At 47.0% G+C, this 14,050-nt stretch overlaps 1 protein-coding gene across 2 annotated transcripts in view; it reads left to right on the top strand.

The window, feature by feature from the left end:
* BCR (BCR activator of RhoGEF and GTPase) overlaps positions 1-14,050 on the top strand; it is a 74,068-nt gene that overhangs the window by 48,214 nt on the left and 11,804 nt on the right. For both annotated transcript variants that reach the window (XM_075320768.1, XM_075320775.1), the window contains 3 exons: positions 5,337-5,477; positions 6,916-7,037; positions 7,133-7,301. In XM_075320768.1, coding sequence (XP_075176883.1) covers positions 5,337-5,477; positions 6,916-7,037; positions 7,133-7,301 — 432 coding nt within the window. The remainder of the gene's footprint in view (positions 1-5,336; positions 5,478-6,915; positions 7,038-7,132; positions 7,302-14,050) is intronic.

Below are 14,050 nucleotides of genomic sequence, written 5' to 3' on the forward strand. Positions count from 1 at the left end.
TGCACGGCTCTCATGCCACGGCTGCTGCCGCCACCACGGACCCCACGGATCCTGCCACCGCGGACACCACCGCGCCTGCAACCACGGACGCCACGGCACCTGCAACCACGGACCCCGCTGCCACTGACCTGCCGCGCCTGCCAGCACAACCTGTGCCTCCTGTGACCCGCTTCACCACCACTGCTGCCCCCCTCCGGTAAGAGAACATCGGAGTATAAGACGGACCCCATTTTTCTTTTTTTTACCTTTTTTTATGTCTAAGTTTGGGGTGCGTCTTATATTCCGGTGCGTCTTATAAAGCGAAAAATACGGTATATCAATATTAAAAATAGAAACCAGATATCCAAGGGTACAAGGGAGGGGCCTGGCCCTTATAGCGCCCTAAGCTCGCCCCTTCCTTTCCGCGGAGGTTGGCACCCTATAACCTGCGCACTTGGCGCCCCCGCTCAACGAAGACTGTCCCTATAGGCCCTAACCAGACCCTAACAGATATAAGGTGACAGTTTAACAAGGACAATTACAGAGCTGAACCAAACCAAGTCCAATATAGATAATACCAATATAGTATACCCAATATAATTCAATTGGGAAATAATAGGGTACAATGACCCAAGAAAACCACCCAGTTGGATAAAAGCGGCTCCTATCAGAAACCACCCGACGCGTTTCCCCTCATCTATCTGAGGTTCTTCAGGAGTGGAATGAAGGTTAGTTCAAAAAGACAACAGATATGCAATAGTAAATGCTGGTAGTCCCATGCAAAACTAAGAAGCCAGTAGTCCCTGAATCTGTATAATCCCAATATCTCTAAACAAAATCCAGTAGCTAAAGGGCCTAAACAGTCCCAGATCTTTGTCACCCATCTGGGTAACTGGGATTAGCCAGGTTATTTATGCATATAGTGATGGGAATAGATTCAAATGGGAATAGATTGGTCTGGGAGGGAGGCGTCACTGGCAGTATGAGCCTCCCTGTTTGCGTGTCAAACTGGGATGCATGCATTGCGCAGGCGCGGGTACCTTCATTGGTGAGCCCGCTCACGTGACCGCAGCCTGCTAGGCTCCATGAGATGCAATGACGTGGGAATAGGCGCTAGCTTGTACGCATGCGCGGGATCGCGTCATCGGGAATCCCCGGTCACGTGACCGCTGCACGCGAGGATACGGAAGTGGTGCTCTCTGATACACGCACCCCGCTGGAACATGTGTTCCTTTGATTTCCATCTCCTAAGGGGCTGATCTTGTTTAACCACAGGTGAGAACGCTTAGAATACACCTTATAAGTTGGTGTGCTTTTTGTGGGGGTTTCCTCTGCCCCCTAAACCTGCACCTTGTCACTGTGTCTGCATCTGAACTGGAGGGTGATGACTTGAGGAGCTCACTGACTGCTTCGATGTGGTTATTGGACTAGTTTATTATCCAAGGAGTCCTGTGAGGATCGTCTCTATCGTATGCTTACTGAGGCCTGAGATAAGTGGCTAATTTTGTGTACCCTAATGAGTGGCTGCTTTTCATCCCTTTGAATCTATTCCCATCACTATATGCATAAATAACCTGGCTAATCCCTGTTACCCAGATGGGTGACGGAGATCTGGGACTGTTTTTTTAGGCCCTTTAGCTACTGGATTTAGTTTAGAGATATTGGGATTATACAGATTCAGGGACTACTGGCTTCTTAGTTTTGCATGGGACTACCAGCATTTACTATTGCATATCTGTTTGTCTTTTTGAACTAACCTTCATTCCACTCCTGAAGAACCTCAGATAGATGAGGGGAAACGCTTCGGGTGGTTTCTGATAGGAGCCGCTTTTATCCAACTGGGTGGTTTTCTTGGGTCATTGTACCCTATTATTTCCCAATTGAATTATATTGGGTATAATATATTGGTATTATCTATATTGGACTTGGTTTGGTTCAGCTCTGTAATTGTCCTTGTTAAACTGTCACCTTATATCTGTTAGGGTCTGGTTAGGGCCTATAGGGACAGTCTTCGTTGAGCGGGGGCGCCAAGTGCGCAGGTTATAGGGTGCCAACCTCCGCGGCAAGGAAGGGGCAAGCTTAGGGCGCTATGAGGGCCAGGCCCCTCCCTTGTACCCTTGGATATCTGGTTTCTATTTTTAATATTGATATAAATGTTGGGAATCTTCCCTTTTTAATACTGAATATAAATAAAAATTGTATTTTTAGGAGTTTTTTCTATAATTTTGCATTAATGTACTTCTAAATTGACTGGCTCAGCTCTCCTCACTACAACAATGCCAAACATGTGGACGTTAACTGTGGTTTAGACAAATTGTGGTGCTCAGAAGGGAGGGGGGCATTTGGATTTTGGAGCACAGATTTTTAGCACTTTTCAAGAGCATTTGTGCTACTAGTACCGTGGAAGCCATCTATATTTCCACTAATAGATGACGGACCTGAGTGGGGTCTTGTTTTTATTGTGGGTTGAGTTGAATGCTATTTGGTGGCAACTTGTGGTACCGAACATTTTGGATCCGTTCACATTTATTTTGTGCTCTATGGGTTTCCATCTACATCTCCAAAATACATGATTCAGGTGAAATCCTCAACGGATCCATTCACTCATGAGGCAGCAGAGTTACTCCGGACTCTGTTTGGACTCTGTTCAGCGGTGTCTCTCTTTTCAAAGGTGCACAAAACTGTTTACCGCACTTTTGTGCATGCCTAAAGAGACATAAAATATTGGACACTGTCGGACCACAGGCCAGGTGGGAGTTCAAAGTGACTCCCTCTGCCTCATTACAGTGAATTTTCCTTGGGAATTTTGTCTGATTCACTTTTTTTTTTTTTTTTCAGAGATTTACACATAATCTCTGGTGTAAACGGTCAGCATAGAGCGCAGGATAAATTCGATGTTTAGGAATCAGAATCAACAAATCAACTGCAGCTGAAGAATTGGCTTTATTTATTGTTTATGCCATTCACCTTATGGTGTAAGTGATAAGGCGGATTTATTCCTCTGATCAGTACGATTACAGCAATACCAGATTTGGATACAGTGCTTACAAGTAGTATTCAACCCCCTGCAGATTTAGCAGGTTTACACATTTGGAATTAACTTGGCATTGTGACATTTGGACTGTAGATCAGCCTGGAAGTGTGAAATGCACTGCAGCAAAAAAGAATGTTATTTCTTTATTTTTTTTTTTAAACTGAGAAAAGTTTATTCAGAGGGTCATTTATTATTCAACCCCTCAAACCACCAGAATTCTGTTTGGTTCCCCTAAAGTATTAAGAAGTATTTCAGGCACAAAGAACAATGAGCTTCACATGTTTGGATTAATTATCTATTTTTCCAGCCTTTTCTGACTAATTAAGACCCTCCCGAAACTTGTGAACAGCACTCATACATGGTCAACATGGGAAATACAAAGGAGCATTCCAAGGCCATCAGAGACAAGATCGTGGAGGGTCACAAGGCTGGCAAGGGGTACAAAACCCTTTCCAAGGAGTTGGGCCTACCTGTCCCCACTGTTGGGAGCATCATCCGGAAGTGGAAGGCTTATGGAACTACTGTTAGCCTTCCACGGCCTGGACAGCCTTTGAAAGTTTCCTCCCAAGCCGAGGCCAGGCTTGTCCGAAGAGTCAAGGCTAACCCAAGGACAACAAGGAAGGAGCTCCGGGAAAATCTCATGGCAGTGGGGACATTGGTTTCAGTCAATACCATAAGTAACGTACTCCACCGCAATGGTCTCCGTTCCAGACGAGCCCGTAAGGTACCTTTACTTTCAAAGCGTCATGTCAAGGCTCGTCTACAGTTTGCTCATGATCACTTGGAGGACTCTGAGACAGACTGGTTCAAGGTTCTCTGGTCTGATGAGACCAAGATCGAGATCTTTGGTGCCAACCACACACGTGACGTTTGGAGACTGGATGGCACTGCATACGACCCCAAGAATACCATCCCAACAGTCAAGCATGGTGGTGGCAGCATCATGCTGTGGGGCTGTTTCTCAGCCAAGGGGCCTGGCCATCTGGTCCGCATCCATGGGAAGATGGATAGCACGGCCTACCTGGAGATTTTGGCCAAGAACCTCCGCTCCTCCATCAAGGATCTTAAGATGGGTCGTCATTTCATCTTCCAACAAGACAACGACCCAAAGCACACAGCCAAGAAAACCAAGGCCTGGTTCAAGAGGGAAAAAATCAAGGTGTTGCAGTGGCCTAGTCAGTCTCCTGACCTTAACCCAATTGAAAACTTGTGGAAGGAGCTCACGATTAAAGTCCACATGAGACACCCAAAGAACCTAGATAACTTGGAGAAGATCTGCATGGAGGAGTGGGCCAAGATAACTCCAGAGACCTATGCCGGCCTGATCAGGTCTTATAAAAGACGATTATTAGCTGTAATTGCAAACAAGGGTTATTCCACAAAATATTAAACCTAGGGGTTGAATAATAATTGACTCACACTTTTATGTTGAAAATTTATTAAAATTTAACTGAGCAACATAACTTTTTGGTTTGTAAGATTTATGCATCTGTTAATAAATCCTGCTCTTGTTTGAAGTATGCAGGCTCTAACTTATTTGCATCTTATCAAACCTGCTAAATCTGCAGGGGGTTGAATACTACTTGTAGGCACTGTAGTGTTGTTTGTTTTGTTCTGTTTTTAGTCCTGTAGTTTTCTTTTTTTTATTTATTTATTTTGCAGCCGACAGTCATGTTAGGGATTGTTTTCTGCGGGATGAGTTGGAGTTTGTTGGTATCATTTTGGGTCACATAATTTTTGCTTTTTTTATTTCGTGTTTTTTTGAAAATTGAGAAAAAACAGCAATTCAGGGATTATTTTTTTTTTTATTATTCATTTTTTTTTCATCGTACAAGGAAGAACACTAGAGTAAAAACTCTGATAACACCGTGCCCTTGGACTTAATAAAAAATTAACTCGTTAGAGGCCAAATTCTTTGATTGCTAACATCCGCTCAACGGAGAGGCAAAATTTAAAACAACAAAATACAAACATTTATTTTGCTATGCAGCCGCTATTCTATCCTGTGTACAGTTCAACATGAAAAATTTGGTGAAAGGTCCTGTAAAGCGCTAATAGTTTTTACATTCCAACCTACCATGTAGATCCATGTGTGCATGTTGAGTATTTGGTGGATTTTTGCTTCAGTATTTGTGGCCAAAACCAGAAGTTGAACAATAAGAGGAAAAGTAGAATAGAAATAAGGACATCACTTCTGCCTCATTCCTGGTTTTGGCTTAAGAATACAGAGAGAAAAAACTCATCAAATCCTCAACGTGTGCACGTAGCTTTAGGCGACACAAATTGATACTTTGTGATTTCTGAATGACTTCATTGCTTGTAGGATTTACTGAAGCATACACCCATTGGGCATCCAGACTACCCTCTACTTCAAGATGCACTACGAATTTCCCAAAATTTCTTATCTAGCATCAATGAGGAGATCACCCCACGTCGGCAGTCAATGACTGTCCAAAAAGGAGAAGTAAGTGGCAGCTGTAAAGGACAGAGTATTGAGAGTTGGAAATTACTTTCCCTGCGCATTTATATATTAGTTACAATTTTGCCTTTTAACCCTTTGATAAAGGAATTTCTGCACTTTCTTTGTCCTCCCGTTCTATCAAGAGACATAACTTTTTTATTTTTCCATCAATATAGCCATATGAGGGCTTTGTTTTGCGAGACGAGTTGAAGTTTAGAATGACATTATTCATTTTACAGTATCATGTACTGAAAATTGGTAGTAATGTTCCAAGTGGGGTGAAATTGTGAACAAACTGAAATGCTGCCATTTGTTTTGGGTTTTGGGGGGGGCTTTTGTTTTTACAAAATTCACTGAGCAGTAAAAATAACATAGCAACATGTTTCTTCATGTCAGTACAATTACTGAGATACCAAACTTGTATAGTTTTATTTTAAATTTTGGCAGTGAAAAAAATTCTGAAATTGTGAAATTTGTGAAAAATAAAAATCCCGTTTGTTTTGGGTCAGCATTTTCTGAGATCCATAAAAAAATATTTGCCCATGGAGCTGTGTAAGGGCAGTTTTTTTTTGCTCGCTAAGCTGTACTTTTCATTGATACCATATTGGATTACATACAACATATTGATCTTTTACTTTTCACCAATCACTATATATTATTGGGTAAGCGTATCAGAGACTGCACTGTTTGAAATGCCTCTGTCAGTGATTGACAACGACACTTAAATAGTTAAACAGCAGCGATCGTGGCTAGCTCTGATCTCTGTTGATACAGACAGATGCTGGTTATGTATTCCAGCCGGCATCTGAGCTGTATTTAGTGGGCTGAGCCTGCTCCATGCATGTGCACCCTGACCATAACGTACAAGTACGGTATGGTGCACGAGGTTTATCCTCTTTTTGTAAGGCTACACTTCCCAGTTTTGTAGTAATATGGTATATGATACTAAGCTGCTAAATATGACATTTGAAAACTTCTTTCTCATATAGCCCTTATAGTTTGAATAAAACCTAATATATGAACATTATAAAAAAAATTAATAAATGGTGGTCCATTTATTTTACTTTTCAGTCCGGACACACCACCATTAAAGCAGCCAGGATTCCTTCATATTTACCCTGATCCTTCTCTCAATAATGTAACTTTCAGCTACAATCTCTCTACCTTCTTTGTTTTCAGTTTTTTACTTATTGCTCCAGTCTAATAATGATTCCATTATGTTTAGACCTGTAGATTAGTTGACTTGTTAAAAGTATAGTGTAGAGAACTGTAGACCCAAATAAGCAAAAATCTTACTTCTGTCACGGCTGATGATACTGGTGACCCACATTATAATACAGCGCCTATCGCCTGATGGATAAACCTAAATTCTGGAGCAATTTACTGCTTATTATAGACTTGAGCAGATACATTATCTAGTACCTATTTTCTTCTTTAACAGCATCGACAGCTTTTGAAGGACAGCTTCATGGTGGAGCTGGTTGAAGGAGCTCGAAAGCTGCGTCATGTCTTTCTTTTCACTGATCTTCTTCTTTGTGCAAAGTTAAAGAAGCAGTTAGGAGGGTACGAGTATATTGTCAGTTTACATTTTTCTTTTTTTGACTTTTTTCTTTTTAAATTGTCAATGTCTAATAATTTTAATACTTCTAAATACTCAGGAAAAGCCAACAGTATGATTGTAAGTGGTACATTCCTTTTGCGGATCTGACCTTCCAACCTCTGGATGAATCAGAAACCGCGATCAACATTCCTCTAATACAAGATGATGAGCTGGAAATGATCAAAGTTAAAATTTCACAGCTGAAAAGCGATATCCAAAGGGAAAGGGTATGTCTTATTTACTTATACAGGGGGAGTATAAAGTGATATGATAATATAATTAGAAGATGTCTCTTCTCTAGTTTGTAACTTTAAGGCTATGTGCCCACGTAGCGTATTTGCGTGCAGTTACGCTGCGATCTGCAGCGCAGCGTAACTGCATGCGTTCTGCTTCCCCAGCACAATCTATGAAGATTGTGCCTAATCCATGCCCATGTGGCGTATTAGAACACAGCGCTTCGGCTACTGCCGAAGCGCTGCGTTCTTAAAAGCAACATGTCACTTCTTTCATGCGCTTTGGATGTAGCCCCCGCTCTGTCTATGGGAGAGGCTGCATTCAGAGCACATGAAATCGGTTTTCATTACGGACTGTTTCTGCAGCGATTTGAAGCGCACGTGTGCTGTTCAAATCGCTGCAGAAATGTCTGCAGGGACAGAACACAACGTGGGCACATAGCCTTACTATTTATTCCCCTTATCTCTGTGTTTGTAAATATTTAATGTATAATTATACGTTCTGATTGCTAAATTTCCTAATTTTGAGAACCTGAATAATGATGCCTGGGCTAAGCAAGGAAATGCTATAGAAACAGGGGGAAGGTGGCGGAGAGGATTAGCATTTTTTCTTACAGTATTTGAGGGGGCACATTGTGTCTGAACCCCAATGTATTGGGCTGCACACTGTATCTCCACGCCACTGCTAGACACTCTCTTCAAAGATGCGATCCATGATAGACCGTAAATTACATTTCTACACAACATCTAAGGAGTCTTAAATGTTGTGAATATTATTAAATGTTTTATTCTTAAAACAAGGCTACATTGCGACTTTGGCTGTGACTACAGGTTCTTTGGTGCCTCTTCTTTTTTCTTATAGAAGATAATTTATTATTTCTTCGGCGCTCCATTGGGAGACCCAGACGATTGGGTGTATAGCTACTGCCTCCGGAGGCCACACAAAGTATTACACTAAAAAGTGTAAGGCCCCTCCCCTTCTGCATATACACCCCCCGTGGATCACGGGCTGCTTCAGTTTTATGCTTTGTGCGAAGGAGGTCAGACATCCACGCATAGCTCCACTGTTTTTAGTCAGCAGCAGCTGCTGACTATGTCGGATGGAAGAAAAGAGGGCCCATACTAGGGCCCCCAGCATGCTCCCTTCTCACCCCACTTTTGTCGGGTGTTTGTTAAGGTTGAGGTACCCATTGCGGGTACGGAGGCTGGAGCCCACATGCTGTTTTCCTTCCCCATCCCCCCTCAGGGCTCTGGGTGAAGTGGGATCTTACCGGTCTCCAGGCACTGAGACCGGGCTCCATCCACAGACCCGGAGATCCTGCTGGATATGGAGCTGGGTATCGTCAGGGACAGGGCCCTGCTACATTAAGGTACTCTGTGTCCCCGTACACATCGCGCACACACACACCAGCATTGCTGGGAGTGCTAGTGCGCCGGGGACAACAGCGCGGAGCGCTTGTGCTATTATTCACTGCAGCTTAGCTGAGTGAATTTATGTGTTAGAAACTGCCGCGCCGGCCGCTGCGGGGTGTTTTACACTGTGGCGCGGCTGGGACTTGTGGTGCGCCGGGGACTTCCGCGCTGGCCGTGCACATAGGACGGCCGCGCTTATTACTCGAGTCCCCGGCTTTGCGGCCTAGTTTTCGCTTCGTTCCCGCCCCCAGCCCTGCCAGTCAGGGGAGGGGCGGGACGCTGTACAGACAGTCAGCGCCGAGAGCTGGAGTCTGCTTTGCATTCTCCAGCCCCCTTCACTGGACACAGTGGGACGCCAGTTTCCCGCTCTTGTCTGGGGCACGCCCACGGCCCGCCCCTCTTCACAAGACGCCGGCAGCCATTCCTGCACGCAGTCTGGGCTGGAGAAGGGAGACAAGCTCTGGGCAACCAGTCACAGGATTCGGGCGACCACACACCCGCCTTTGGGCGGGCGGTAAGCAGCACCTGAAGTGCTGACCCCACTAATGCCATTTGTACTTTATGCCTAGATGGCTAGACTACAGCAGCAAAAAGCAAGGGTGCTAAGGCACAGGCTTTCTAGGCTGCTTGTATTGCATGTGCTGAAGTGTTCATTTGTACTTTATGCTGGTATGCTATACACTGCACTGTACGGTCGCTATTCTGGGCTATATACTCCTAGATGGCTGGACAACAGCAGCAAAAAAGCAAGGGTGCTAAGGCACAGGCTTTCTATGCTGCTTGTACTGCATGTGCTGAAGTGTTCATTTGTACTTTCTGCTTGTATGCTATACATTGCACTGTACGGTCGCTATTCTTGGCTATATGCTTCTAGATGGCTAGACAACAGCAGCAAAAAAGAAAGGGTGCCAAGGCACAGGCTTTCTATGCTGCTTGTACTGCACGTGATACTGTTCCACACGGCAGGTTCCACTGTCCCCATTGTGTGCAATGCTCCCCTGTAGCACTTGGTCAGCCGGGGTCTCTGCTAGAGGTGGCTAAAGGAACCACCTGTGAACCCTGTCCAGGGACAGGGACGGAGTTGCAGTTTCGGCTGATAGGTCTGTGACTGTGACTCACATCTTAGAGACTTTGCAGTCCAGACGGACCATGGGCAATGTTGATACGCCCTCATTTGGAACAAATCAGTGCTCCGGGGGGGTCCCATGCATCCCAGGGCGCAGGCTCTGACACGGACGACAGTCCCAGACAGTCTAAGCGAGCTCGCTGGGAGCGGCACTCGGCTTCATCACTGGTTAGGGTCCCAGCGGGACTCTCTGTATGATGAGGCAGACGTAGCTGATCAGGACTCTGATCCTGAGACCGCTCTCAATCCGGATACTCCGGATGGTGACGCCATAGTGAATGATCTTCTAGCGTCCATCAAGGGAATGTTGGATATTTCTCCCTCAGCTCCTCCGGTGGAGGAGTCAGCTTCACAGCAGGAGAAATCCCTTTTCAGTATCTCAAGCGTATATTGAGTACTTTTCTGGCCACTCTGACTTCAGAGAAGCAATCCGGAAACACCATGGTCAAGCGCTGGACTTATCCAGATAAGCGTTCTCCAATCGTATTAAGGATACACGTTATCCTTTTTTCTCCCTGACGCGGTCAAGCGCTGGACCCAGTGTCCAAAGGTGGATTCCCCTATCTCCAGGCTTGCGGCTAGATCCATAGTTGCAGTGGAAGATGGGACTTCACTTAAAGATGCCATTGACAGACAGATGGTCCTCTGGTTGAATTCTGTCTATGAAGCTATCGGCGTGTCGGTTGCTCCGGCATTCGCAGCCGTATGGGCATTCCAAGCTATTTCAGCTGGTCTTGCGCACGTGGACACTGTCACATGTACATCTGTGCCGCAGATGGCGTCCTTAACCTCGCAATGTCTGCATTGCGACTTACGCTATTAATGCTGTCCTGCACTCTACGAGCCGTACGTCAGTGGCGTCCGCCAACTCCGTGGTTTTACGCAGAGCCTTGTGGTTGAGGGAATGGAAAGCAGATTCTGCTTCCAAAAAAGTGCTTAACCAGTTTGCCGTTATCTGGTGACAGACTGTTTGGTGAGCGATTGGATGAAATCATTAAACAGTCCAAGGGTAAGGACTCTTCCTTACACCAGCCCAGATCAAACAACACCCAACAGAGGAAGGGACAGTCGAGGTTTCGGTCCTTCCCAGGCTCGGGCAGGTCCCAATTGTCCTCGTCCAAAAGGACTCAAAAAGCTCAGAGAGGCGCAGATTCCTGGCAGGCTCAATCACGCCCAAGGAAGGCAGCCGGAGGAACCGCTACCAAGGCGGTTTCCTCATGACGTTCAGCTCTCTCTCTCCGCATCCGCGGTCGGTGGCAGACTCTCCCGCTTTGGCGACATTTAGCTGCCACAGGTCAAAGACCGGTGGGTGAGAGACATTTTGTCTCACGTGTACAGGATAGAGTTCTGTTCTCGTCCTCCGACTAGATTTTCAGAACTTCCTCACCTCCCGACCGAGCCGATGCTCTTCTGCAGGCAGAAGGAGTGGTAATCCCTGTTCCTCCTCAGGAACAAGATACGGTTTTTACTCCAATCTGGTTGTGGTACCGAAAAACGACGGCTCTTCCGTTCCGTTTTGGACCTAAACCTGCTCAACAAGCACGTGAAAACCAGGCGGTTCCGGATGGAATCCCTCCGCTCCGTCATTGCCTCCATATCTCAAGGAGATTTCCTAGCGTCAATAGACATCAGGATGCTTATCTCCACGTGCCGATTGCTCCAGAGCACCGGTGTTGGCTACGATTCGTTATTGAAGACGAGCATCTTCAGTTCGTAGCCCTGCCCTTCGGTCTGGCGACAGCCCCACGGCTTTTCACAAGTTCAGGGCAGCAGTGGGAGTAGTCCTGCACTCTCAGGGTCACTCTGTAATCCCTTACTTGGACGATCTACTTGTCAAGGCACCCTCTCAAGAGGCATGCCAACACAGCCTGAACGTGGCGCTGGAGACTCTCCAGAGTTTCGGGTGGATCATAAACTTTTCAAAGTTAAATCTGACACCGACCCAAGCGCTGACATATCTTGGCATGGAGCTTCACACTCTCTCAGCGATAGTGCAGCTCCCGCTGGCCATACAGCGTTCACTACAGACGGGGGTGCAGTCTCTCCTTCAAGGCCAGTCACACCCCTTAAGACGCCTCATGCAGAGGCAGTCCTTTTCGCGCAGTTTCATCTGCGTCCACTTCTATAGGACATTCTTCGCCAATGGGATGGGAAGTCAACGTCCCTAGACAGGAACGTACCCCTTTCTCAGACGGGCAAGGACTCTCTTCAGAGGAGTCCACCCTTCAGATCAATGTTCTGGAAATCTGGGCAGGGTATCTTGCCCTGCAAGCCTTCCAGCAGAGGCTGGAAGGCAAACAGATCCGAATTCAGTCGGACAACTTCGCAGCGGTGGCATACATCAACCACCAAGGCGGAACACGCAGTCGGCAAGCCTCCCAGGAAGTCCGGCGGATTCTGATGTGGGTGGAAGACAGAGCATACACTATATCCGCAGTTCACATCCCGGGCGTAGAAAACTGGGAAGCAGACTTCCTCAGTCGCCAGGGCATGGACGCAGGGGAATGGTCTCTGCACCCGGACGGGTCTCAAGAAATCTGTAGCCGCTGGGGGAGGCCGGACGTCGACCTAATGGCGTCTCGGCACAACAACAAGGGCCCGATTTTCATGGCGCGGTCTCACGATCAAAGAGCTCTGGCGGCAGGCGCCTTAGTTCAGGATTGGTCGCAGTTCCAGCTACCCTATGTGTTTCCCCCTCTGACACTGTTGCCCAGAGGGCTACGCAAGATCAGCTCCGATTGCCGCCGCGCCATCCTCGTCGCCCCAGACTGGCCGAGGAGGTCGTGGTACCTGCATCTGTGGCATCTCACGGTCGGCCAACCGTGGGCACTACCAGACCGGCCAGACTTACTGTCCCAAGGGCCGTTTTTTCCATCTGAATTCTACAGCCCTGAACCTGACTGGTGGCCATTGAGTCCTGGATCCTAGCGTCTTCAGGATTATCTCAAGACGTCATTGTCACCATGAGACGGGCTAGGAAGCCGACGTCTGCCGAGATCCACCACAAGACGTGGAAGATATTCTTATCTTAGTGCTCTGCTCAGGGAGTGTCTCCCTGGACATTTGCATTGCCTACTTTTCCTTTCTTCCTGCAATCTGGTTTGGGAAAAGGTTTGTCGCTCGGCTCCCTTAACGGACGAGTCCCAGCGCTGTCTGTATTCTTTCAGAAGCACATAGGGCGACTTCCTCAGGTACGCACGTTCCTGCAGGGGGTTTGTCACATTGTCCCTCCGTACAAGAGGCCGTTAGACCCATGGGATCTGAACAGGGTACTAATTGCTCTCCAGGAGCCGCCCTTTGAGCCTCTGAGGGATGTTTCACTTTCTCGACTTTCACAGAAAGTGGCCTTTTTGGTAGCGGTCACGTCTCTTCAGAGAGTGTCCGAGCTCGCAGCGCGGTCATCCAAAGCTCCCTTCTTGGTGTTTCACCAAGACAAGGTAGTGCTGCGCCTGATTCCGGGGTTTCTCCCTAAGGTGGTATCCCCCTTTTCATCTCAGTCAGGATATCTCCTTACCTTCCTTTTGTCCTCATCCAGTTCATCGATATGAATTGTATTTGTATTTGTTGGATCTGATGAGAGCGCTCAGAATCTACATTTCCCGCACGGCGCCCCTGCGCCGCTCTGATGCACCCTTTGTACTTGTCGCTGGTCAGCGCAAAGGGTCGCAGGCTTCCAAATCCACCCTGGCTCGATGGATCAAGGAACCAATTCTTGAAGCCTACCGTTCTGCTGGGCTTCCGGTTCCATCAGGGCTGAAGGCCCATTCTACCAGAGCCGTGGGTGCGTCCTGGACATTACGGCACCAGGCTACGGCTCAGCAGGTGTGCCAGGCGGCTACCTGGGCGAGTCTGCACACCTTCACCAAGCGTTATCAGGTGCATGCCTACGCTTAGGCGGATGCCAGCCTAAGTAGAAGAGTCCTGCAGGCGGCGGTTGCCTCCATGTAGGGAAGGGCTGTTTTTACAGTCCAAACTTGAGGTATTAATTTACCCACCCAGGGACTGCTTTTGGACGTCCCAATCGTCTGGGTCTCCCAATGGAGCGCCGAAGAAGAAGGGAATTTTGTTACTTACCGTAAATTCCTTTTCTTCTAGCTCCAATTGGGAGACCCAGCACCCGCCCCTGTTCCTTCGGGATTTTTTGGTTGTTCGGGTACACATGTTGTTCATGTTGAATGGTTTCAGTTCTCCGATGTTCCTTCGG

This window comes from Anomaloglossus baeobatrachus, chromosome 1 (assembly GCF_048569485.1).
Source record: "Anomaloglossus baeobatrachus isolate aAnoBae1 chromosome 1, aAnoBae1.hap1, whole genome shotgun sequence".
Classification (NCBI taxonomy): domain Eukaryota; kingdom Metazoa; phylum Chordata; class Amphibia; order Anura; family Aromobatidae; genus Anomaloglossus; species Anomaloglossus baeobatrachus.